Raw genomic sequence first — 11288 nt, forward strand, 5'->3', positions numbered from 1 at the left:
TGCTCACCCGTTTTCTCTGTCTCTTCCTGCGTGTAAAAACTGTATGTGTCTCATGTGTTGAATGTGTTTTATGCATTTAACGCGCACCAAACTGCATTTCAATTGAATTTCATTCGATCGACTATCCGACTAAGTGAGAAGATACAAATCCATTAGCTATGTATATCAGGATAGCAAAATAGAGCTTTAAGCACTTTAGAATCGATTTTATCAAATGTATTCATATATTTAACTTAACAATTAACAAGTAAGAAAGTCGAGTGTGCTCGGTTGTGAGATTACCACTATCCAATTTAAATAACAGCAAAACAGTGCAGTATTACTCTTAAAATATACCAAATAAATATACCACAAAATACTGACAACATACTGAATGCTATATTTGCTATATTAATATAGTATGACATTCAAAATAAACGAATGAGTATACCAGATTGTCTGTCGAAATAGTTAAGACCCGATTGCTTTTTTAGCCATACTCGTACAAAAAAATTTCTTAAACAATGCCCCCTTTCCTCAGCTACTCGGTATTTTTAATTTTTACCCATTTTGGCGTTTTCACACAAAAAAAAAACAAATGAAAAAAGGACAAGGGTAAATTTTTTAGTGTGACAGCTCAGATGCAAAACACTTGAGCAGAATGTAATGAAAATTTAACGACAAGATTTTCAAAAGGTGAGAGATCAAAATGATCGAAAAATTAAAACATAGCTTCGCACATGTTTTTATTATCAACTGAAAAGTACATCGAAAAAGTGATATTTTTACATTTGTGTACGATATTTTCACATAGCTCACAAACATAGAAAAACCGATTTTTTCTATATTTGAGATAAATTGAAAATAAAAAGCCCAGAAAAAACCGAGTTTTTGATGCTATGAGAATATTGCACAGCTTCTACAATTTAGATCTAATCCAAATGTTCAGGAACCATAAATAATGTAGTTAATTATAGCTCTATCTCTTATATTCTCTGTGATTCTGAGTTTTATACGGACAAACATACTGTTGACGATGATCAAGAATATATATAATTTATAAGGTCGGAGATGTCTTCTTCAACCTCTTACATCCATTTCCTGCTGGCACAAAGTTATAATACCCTTCTACCTACCCATAGAGTATAAAACCTCTATCACTTTATGTTAAGTTAATTTTGCTCGCAGTGAAAATATTTGCTCTTTAAAGTCACAATTGGTGTATTTTTGTTTGAGAACAAGCATTAAACACGCTAGACTGGACCACATTGCGGTTGTCTTTGAAGTGGCCAATGGCAATATTGACCCTAATGAACTGCTGGAGAACAGGTTGAATAGGGTCTGAGCTTAGAGTCCTGGGTCTATTTAATGCTGATTTGTGTAGCAAATTTACTGCAAAGCCTCTTTCGTATGCCCTCATCCTTGCCCCTGGCCATGGACCAGATATGGGCTCCATAAGTAGAACCATGCACCGCATGAGCTGTGAACACCTTGAGGCTTTTTTGCTTCAGGGCTGCGACAGCAAAACAAAGGAAACATCAACACCCGGCAAGGCTCTTGCCAGAAACTAAGAGACTGTTGGCCGTTGAGGATGTTGGATGCTAGTTGAGGAATACGGGTTGGAGGGGGGGGCCAACACGTTCAGTGTCATTTAGTGAAATTGCCTGTAATGTCTCTATAGCTGTCCCTGAGTAGCATAGTGTCGTCTCTTTCGGTTTCTCCTTCTCGTTTGCACTGTTCCCATCCAGTTGACTGCATTGTCTAAGCATTAGGTTTTTCTTTTTTTATGCGACTCTCTCTGTGTGTGTGTCAGTCGCAGCTGTGGCTGCTGCAGCTGCATTTTTCATTAGCCTGCGCACATTTTTTTCCTTCAGGTCTCCAGCTCGAGCTCGAGCTCGAGACTTTGGGACTTGGCTGGCAGCCCACCTGTGTGCCTCTGGCTGTGCCACAGTATTTGATTGTTGATTTTCAAGTGCATTTTGCACTTGATTCAGCTCAGCTCTTTCCATTTCAGCTCAACTAAACTCAAGTCGTTGCTTGCCGAGCTGCTTACACTCACAATCACATACGTCCAGTGGCAGTTAGTAGCTGTCGACAAGGACGTGGACTGAACGTAAACGTGGAGATGGATGTGAACGTGCAATTGTAATGTTATGGTTACTGTTTGTGTGAATCGAACTTGGAGGAAATGGAAAGCTCTTAAATCGAAGTCAATGTAAAATTGAACGAAGATTGAGCTAGAACCAATTGATAGTTCATTCTCCAACTAAAGTCACTTTAATGAAATTAAAGCATAACTCAAACGAAACTAGTTGACACATGTTTCCATTTGTCTATGCATTCAATCAGTGAATTGAACTTCCGGCTACAGTTGCGATTGTCAGCTCAGCTCCATTTCCAACCCGAAATGAATTATTTATGTCCCTCGCTGATCTATAATTAGGCATACCTCGAGTCCCATGTCAGCCAAGTACTTACAACAAGTTAACAGCAAACAAAGCCCAAAAGGCAAACAACAATCACAAAACAATCTTCAACAATCAATAGAGCCACAATAAATTACAGTCGTTAATGTGTGGTACACTTCCTGCGCCTTTGTCACGTCGCGACGTATAGTTGCAGCTACATGTTAATTTTCGGCGCCACAACAATTTATTATTATGAAAGAAATCAATGGCGGCAATCTGTGTGGCCAGAAAATCCCAAACCAGCAGCTAATTATCGTTATTAAAAGCTGCACTGCAATTAACTTGTATTTCCCCAACAACATTTGTACACACGAAGTATATAATCACTCATTTTATAAATACAATTTCATATAAATTATAAGAGAATTGTCATTTGCCAAATCAATTTCATTTTTTACAAGAAAGGTTTAAAGTGGGGTTAAATAACTTTTTCTAATCATCTGGCTTACCAGAAATGAACTTATCACAATTTTGTATGTTAAGGTAGCCTGTGTGACCATATTTTTTAGTTGTCGTAGTACTTCGATTTGCCATAAAACGTCAAATTTTGTAGCTCAGTTTTTGGGGCAGCTGCCATTTGCTTCCGTGAGTGCTGTTCATTAGCGTTTTGTCACCCTCGTACAACATGAAAAAGAATGCAAAAAGTAGAGAAAATGTTTGAGGTTTTGGCTGTAATTTCGACAACTTTTTTTTTTCGGTGCTCGACGTTGCGTGTGCTTAAAAACGTTGAGTGTAATACTAAGGAAGGGGAAGAATGAAGGAAATAGCTAGCTAGCTGACTTTATGGTATGCGGGTAGTATGTTTAAAAATAGCTAATCCATTGTGATATGGATTCAGCGATTAGTTTGGGAAGCCATTGTCAAAAGGTGAAAGTTTAATGAACACCTGGCGTGATCGACTTGAAAATAAAGTATGCAAAAAAAACAACAAAAAACAAAGCGAACATGAACAAATTTCTACTGAAATAGAATGCAAATTTTAAATGAATTGCCATTTGCCACGTGTCGCTGTCACAGTTCGGCCCACAATATTGCAATAATAATAATAATAATTATATTTGTGGTCTCACAATTGGCAAATTATATTCCAGTTAGCTATAATTTTCGCATTTCACATTTGGTGGGCCGGGCAGGCCAAACAAACCAAGAGCCCGAATAAACACACCTGCCACGTCGTCAACTGCGAACTTGACAACAACATTTTGTTTACAACCAACCACCTCAGCCCCCTCTCCATGCAGCTCAGCACAAGCTGCGTGAATGCGTGTAAGTTACTACAACTGTGGTCTGCTGTGGCGCCTCCGTCATTCGTCAATCAGCGTCGCAAATTGTTGATTACACCTACTACAAGAACAGCCAGCAGCAACAACAAGAACAAGAACAAGTCAAGGGCAACATACAACACAGTTACAGTTATGTGGAGCACTCACTGCCGATCGATAAGCCTCCTCCATGTGGCTGCGATTTCGCACACGAAAAGCAAACGAAACCAGAAACAGAAACAGAAACAGCACCAAAAACTCCGTCGAGCGTGCGAGCGACCTGACGACGCTTTCACATACTCGCTTTATATGATATACTACTTGTATAGCATATACGTGCAGATATATACATATATATAGAAATAGTAACAACACTTAGATATCTATATATCTGATGGCTCTGTATATAGGCCACTCTGTGCATCTGTATGTCTGCATGTCTGTGTGGATGTGTCATTTTATTTGCCTTATTACTAACACGCAGCATATTTAGTAGCTGGCTTAGCGGCAGTCCCCTGTTAATATGGTATCGTATCGTATAGTCTAGTAAGGTCTACGGCTCTGAGGTTTAGCGTCCCCGTATCGCGAGTCGCGACAGCCCATTAGAATGTCTAAATGTGGGTCTGTCTATGCCTGTGAGTGAATGAGGAGTGTGGAGTGGGTGTGTGTGTGTGTGTTTGTTTGCTTGTGTGTCCAAGTTGAAATGGCATTGACTTTTGTTTATCTGATTTGCGGAAAGTTTACTTTAAAAAGCAAATAAATAAATAAAACATATGTACGAGTATATGTATACAGTGGTTAAATCAACCTAATTATTCTTATGTTTTTCTTAAATTATTTTACAAATATTATCTATTTTATTTATTTAAATAAACATTAAAAAATAACAATTTTAATCAAATATAACTTAAATAAATATTAAAATTTAGTTTATATTTGATACCTTTTTTTAATATATTAATAAAGGTTGAGAGCGTTTTCTGGCAAATATTTCAGGGACTTAGTCTATAATTTGAATATTATTGCATGACTGATCTACGATGATTGATACATATTTTTACTACATACATATATCTTGCTATGAAAGCTTTCGCAAGCTTGGCGCTGAGGCATGAGAATATTATTTAAAGTTAGCATATGGAGTTTGGAATACCCTACAATTTCTTGAATGCAGTTCAAGTTGTGTCTTGCAGTGTGTTGACCTTTCTCTTTCAATTAATATTTATTTTTTATGTTTTCTTTCTCGATGTGTTGACGTTTCCACTCTTCTCTCTTCCCTTCAACCTTTTTCCATTTACTTGATGTGTTTTTTCATATATTATGTTTTCATAACCTAACTGTTAACTGTTTACTCTCCTACTTAACTCAATGTGTGTTTATGCCTTTTACTAACAAAACAAAAAAAATGAAAAAAAAATGAAAAATCGAAAATATATACTTAAATCGTTGTACAAGTTATTGGCTGTCAAGTATTTTTAATATTGTTGTTGTAATTGATGGAAATCATTGAAAGTGTAACCCAAAACCACAAACAACTTTATGAAATTGAATATTGAATTGAGAATTGCAAAATTGAAATTAAAAGTTGATTGCTTTTGCATTAGTCGTTTACTCTCTTGTGAAATGAGTTGTACTTTTGTTTTGTTACTTTTTCTTTTTGTTGTATGCTTTTACCAAATATATATTTATACTAATAGTCGAAAAAAATCAAAAGTAAATAAGAAAAACAAAAAGAAAAACCACCGAGCGATGCTCTCACACAGCCAAACTAATCACAGTAACTGTATATATTTTCTATGCATTTGCCCCACCACCACAACCACCGACCACCGACCACCAACCACCGATTAACGACTAACGACACCACCCACCACCCACCGCCACCAACAACACAACACCATCCGGCCACACCATCACGCTATCTATGTGTGGGCGTGCGTGCGTGTGTGTGCGCGTGTGTTTGTGTGTGTGCGTGCGTGCGTGCGCGTGTTGTAATCGTCGATGTCGATGTCGCTGTCGCTATCGTCGTCGTCGCCGTCGTCATCGATACCACTATGGATATCGATATCGATATCGATGTCGCATTCGCCTTTTGATGTTCGTGACCATACGTTGTCCGCATATCGATCAAATCTAACCAATCGATACTGTGATCCCACAGTGCGCTCAGGGACGCGCCGCTTGGCTGGAGCGCGGCCGCCGCTGCAGCGTACAGGAGCAGCAACAGCAACAGGCCACCTGCCATCGACGCTGGGTGAAGCGTAACCGAGTAAGTTCATCACGTAGAGCCTCTCACATAGCGCTGTGTAAATACCGTACCATCTGCATCTGCATCTGCATCTGCCTATGCATCCGCAACAACAACAACAACAACAACTACAACAAAAAAAACCAACCTACAACAATAATAACCCAACTACCACAACTATCAAAAAACAACAAATTACCAACCAATTTACTACAAATCAAGGAAATCAGTTTCCTTTTATTAATTGTCGCACATTTAATTCCTTCAACTGCATCATTTATTCGTATGTCCTCTTTCTTTACGATCACACCTCGCTATAAGCAATATGTTCAGCGCATTCGATTCTAGGTGGCGCAGGAATTTATATTTATAGAAGCCATATATACTCGTACCTACCATTATTATTATTATTATTATTGTTATTGATACTCTACAATCCAAATGCCAAACATTTTTAAGTTCATTTTAACTGCGATTTTCATGCCCTTCTTACCCATATTAAACTATAATTACAATTCTTTTCCATTTTCCATTCCGAGTGTTAGCCCCTCTTTAGAATGCAAAGATAACTGAGATAATATCAGACTGTAGCCAGGACTTGTATTATATACGAAATTCACATTTTTCACATCCTCAGTTATCTCAATTAACTTGCATAAGTTGGGGAAATAATGCTCTGATCATTTTCATTTGTACTCTCATAGTAATAGATTTCTCTCTCACTTGACAGATACAAGATGCCTCTTTGGGTGGCTCCTCGGACGATGAGGATTTCCTGGGCGTTCTACGAGGACCCAGCACATTTGCGAACGCCTTTCTCTATGTGGGACTTGGCACAGTGGCGCTGGGTCTGGTCATTGCATTTGTCGGCACCGGCGAGAAGGGTTTTAAAACAGTGGAGCTAAGACTTATAGGGCCCTCTCTCATAGGCAATAATACAATTGTTATCTCTTGCTGCATTGCTACCAACATATTACATGTGTTTTCCCTTACAGGACTGGGCCTGATCTGTTGCATTTTACGCATCCTCTTCTGCATCTGTCCATCACACTGCATCTCATCCAGCAAGAAGACGCGCAAGAAAAATGGTAACAAGATCGATGCGGATCACACAACTTCTCTGCTTCGCAATGAGAGCAAACGCGTCTCCATTGCTCGCGGACCTGCAGTGCAGGTAAGTTAAGATCCTGACGAATAATAGTGTATAGCCTTCAATTTCAAATAATGTACAGTAAAATTTAGAAATTTAAATGCAATTACAAATAATTGCATAAAATTTGTTGTTCATCAAAAACTTCATCGCATTGCGCATAACTGCTCATTCATTATTGTGATCTGCGTGAAAAGATGAAAATAAAGTTTTAGTTAAACATAATGTATGTTAGCTATTAAATCTCGTCACTTGTGCGCTTAACAAAAGTATACAATGATTTAGTTTAAGGGATTTCTTTCAGTAAAGCATACTATAGCTTTGAAGTTGAGCTATTTATCAGCTAAACTAAAAATACCAAGAGATAGTTCAATGAAAATGTACCAAAGAATATTAAATATACCAGATTGTCGACGAATTGTTTTAAGTCATATTTAAGTATTAGAATACAATTATCGACATTCTACTGTACTACTGTAGATGACTTATCATTTCATAAAATTTGGTTCCAAACAGATTACAAATTGTAGAAGCTTTTTAAGAAATATGGTAAAAAAAATCCTACTAACTACGGGTCTTAGTTGCTTTGGCTGGCAATGCTTTATATTTTGAATTCGATGGTATATTTTAAATGTAGTTCTATGAGATTATACCAAATATATCGCTTGGTATATTAGTATTTTTGTGGTAAATTAATTTTGTATAATTTATGAGAAATACCACACTGTTTTGCATTTACTCAAAATCGGTAGAGTGTATCCAACAGTCGAGCACACTCGACTGTAGATTTCTTACTTGTTAAATAATAAACAAATTATTTTTTTCAGCCGAAATATCCGATTGCGCATAAGCGCAGCCAGAGCAAGATGCTTAATGAGGGAATGGAGGCACTGCGACAAATTGCCACCACATCGCTGTTCATGCAAAACGAGCAGAAGACAGCGATCAATCGAGTTGTGCCCATCATCAATGAGCCAGAGAGCATGGATCACATGGGTGGTTAGTTTATTTAAACAGCAATCATTTGAAATGTACATATGTGTATTTATAATGTGAACTAATTACAGCTGATGCGCCGCTAGAGATGAAGAAACTGCAGACCGCTCTGAACATGTGCGAGATGAGCGATGAGGAGCAGGAGATTGTGCAGCAGCAACAGCTGCAGCTAGCCAAACGTACAGCAACAACAACAACTGCCGTTACGAGTAGTACCACCAAAGCAACAGCACCAACAGAATCAACAGCAGCAGCAACGGCAACCAAAGCCACAACAACCCTGAGCACAGTAGATGAAAAACCCAATAGCAAATTGGTGCGCCAACGTGTTGCACTGCAGCAACAGAGACAACTGCAGCAGCAACAACGACAGCAACAACAGCAACATCAACAGTTGCAGGAGCAACCGGAGCAGTCGCAGTCGTTGTCCTCCTCCTCCACCGTCAGAGATTCGCTGGATGGCATTGTGGTCGTCGAGGAAACTTCCCTAATGGACACAGAGATTGTGCCACCAACGACGACATCAACTGCAACATCAACGTCGACATCGACGGCGCCGATGTCGATGCCGATGGCATTGCCAAGCAGCTGCAGCACCGGCGCGATACCAAGACTCAAAAGCAATACGGCAGCGTTCAGCACGCCAGCGCAACGTCCGGGCATCTCAACGGGTGCCACGCCCAAGACGACCACAACGCCCACCACCAACAACAACACACGTCTGACCAGCTCACAATCACATCCCACAAGCTACGATCTGCCGCCGGCGCAGCCGCACACCTACTCAGCCGCGGCGACGGTGCGTGGTCCGCTTGGCATGACGTTGACCGGCTCGAGTTCCGTCTATGCGATGCCAGCCAGCCGCTTGAGTGGATTGACGGCAACTTCGAGTGCGTCGCCAACGTCGCTCAGCACAACGACAACGATCAGTTTGCTGCCGCTGCCCGCGCCGCCGACGTCATCGATAGCGGGCACTGCCATGGCAAGCATACCCGGCCAGGTGCTGGAGCCAACGGGCATTGCAACCACAAGTCTGAGCATATTGCAGCCGTTAACAGCAGCCAAGGCAGCGACGGGGGCAACGGGGATGACCGGGATGACGTCGGCAATGACAATGCAGCGGCCAGCAACGGCCTCATCGGCGTCTACGTCGGCGTCCCTTTTTGGCATGGAGCACAAATCACAGCCGTCATCCGCAAGCGCAACAATGGGAGGGCGTGGCAGCTCCCTGCTGCCACCGCCACAGCCATCGGCTAGCAAATTCGAGCCGGAGCTGGTGCTCAGTCCAGCAAAGCTTGGCCAATAAATGATGATGCGACAGTTAGTTACGATTTTAGTTAGGATTTCATGCAGCCACAATCTAGGTACCATTGTGTGTGTGAGCGAGTGTGCTCGAATGTTTGTGTGTGCGTAAGTGAGAGTGTGAGTGTGAGACTGAGTGAGTATGAATGTGTGCGTGCATGTGTACTATAACACTCTCTTTTGAATGTGCCACAAGATCAAGCAACAATTACTATAAACAAGAAGAATCAAGAAACAAACAAACAAAAAACACTCCGTTAAAAGCCCAATAGTCGTGTTCTCAATTCCCAAATCCCCAAAATTATGCAAACCTAAAAAAAAATTTGCAATTATTTGTTCTCATTTTCAACATTTGAGAGAAGAACAAAGTATTATAATAGAATCTAAATTGGTGAATTCAGAACATGACTGACATTACAATATACTGTTGAACCTTACAATGAGCTTTCAGTGTCTATTAATTCCCTAGGGCTTGCTCCTTTTAATGTATGTAACATATATTCTATCATTTTGAGAAACTTCTTGAACTGTTAGTATCGACTTGTATGTATTTTTTCTTTCTGAATCAGAATTCTCTTTATTTTCCAACTCTGTGGCAATTACATAATTGGCCAGGTGCTCAGCAAAAAAAATAAATAATGAAAAGAAAATTGCCAACCCGCGCTTTCTAAAGCTATCCCTATATTAGTCAGGGTATTATAAAGTTTGTATACCAACATATCGTTAAATAAATATACAACAGATAATAGAGTACTTATAATAACAAGAAATTTTTGAAAAAAGCGAAGGAAAGCCATCGTGTCGTCCAGTTGGTTCCCATCAACTAAGAGCTAAATTTCAATAAGGAATTCCGTGTGGGCATTATAAAAACTTAAAGCATCGAATAATACAAAAGTAATTGAATTGAAAACAAAAGCATGCAATATAACAATTAGATATGTATCCCCAAAATTGAGTGTCCATGTAGTTGAATGTAACAAATTAAATAACAACTACACTGGCCCAAAAGTAACAAATAAGTAGAGTGAACAGAAGCATCCCTAAAACACAGACAGTTTCCAAATGAGTCTTAAAACGTTGAAAGAGCTCTCAACCAAAAAACAAAAGAAAAAACAAAAAAATAAAAATAATTTATAACAACAAATTATTAAAGTATAAGAAATATGATTCAATTTCGTTCAACTTAAACACACATTTTTCATTTTCTCAAAGTTCTTTTCACTTTTTAAGGCACTTTTTAAAAGCTACTGCAAAAATTCAAATTCGAACAATAATGGCTGGCTCTTTCAACTAGCGCATCGAAGAAATTATAAAAAAAAAAATAATTAAATCGAAAATGATAGCAAATAAAACCAAATCAAGTGATTCAAGAGAATAAAGCTACATAACATTTGGGCAAATAATAAAAACTACTTAATTGAAAATAAAATGTATAACAAGCAAAACTATGCAACTAATAGTAAACTATGATTATAAAGATGAAATATGAATTAGTATGTATGTCAGTAAATGTATGTGCAGAATAAAACCGAAATACATAAAGAAAAATCATTGGAATCTTTTCTTTCGTCTAATAAACATAAAAAAGACATTAGTCAAGTATTATTTAAAAAACCAGTGTTTATATTGTGTTATAGAATATTTCATTAGACTGTCAAATTTGGGATAGTCTTAATGATTTGTCTGCCTTTCAATAGATACAAGTGTACTATGTTGTCAAATGAAAATTTTACAAAACTTTGCATACTTTTAGGATTTTAGGCTTATGAATTCAAACATATTGACAATATGTCGAACTATTATATGTTATAGATAGATTTTTACCTGTGTGGGGCTCTTCCCTAAAGCGGTATTCCATAGTACCTTTGTATAGATGTGACCGC

General features: G+C 38.6%; 1 protein-coding gene across 6 annotated transcripts in view; it reads left to right on the top strand.

Moving 5' to 3' along the window:
* Window positions 1-10784, top strand: part of LOC133850667 (mucin-5AC) — a 99491-nt gene extending 88707 nt beyond the window's left edge. For 5 of the 6 annotated variants that reach the window (XM_062286810.1, XM_062286811.1, XM_062286812.1 and 2 more), the window contains 5 exons: window positions 5871-5978; window positions 6688-6886; window positions 6953-7131; window positions 7935-8106; window positions 8175-10784. In XM_062286810.1, the coding sequence (XP_062142794.1) occupies window positions 5871-5978; window positions 6688-6886; window positions 6953-7131; window positions 7935-8106; window positions 8175-9409 (1893 nt within the window). In that variant the 3' untranslated portion in view covers window positions 9410-10784. The remainder of the gene's footprint in view (window positions 1-5870; window positions 5979-6687; window positions 6887-6952; window positions 7132-7934; window positions 8107-8174) is intronic. The other variant, XM_062286816.1, reaches the window with a different exon arrangement.
* The last annotated feature ends 504 nt before the right edge of the window (window positions 10785-11288 follow it).

Source organism: Drosophila sulfurigaster, chromosome 2L (genome assembly GCF_023558435.1).
Source record: "Drosophila sulfurigaster albostrigata strain 15112-1811.04 chromosome 2L, ASM2355843v2, whole genome shotgun sequence".
In the NCBI taxonomy this organism is placed as follows: Eukaryota; Metazoa; Arthropoda; class Insecta; order Diptera; family Drosophilidae; genus Drosophila; species Drosophila sulfurigaster.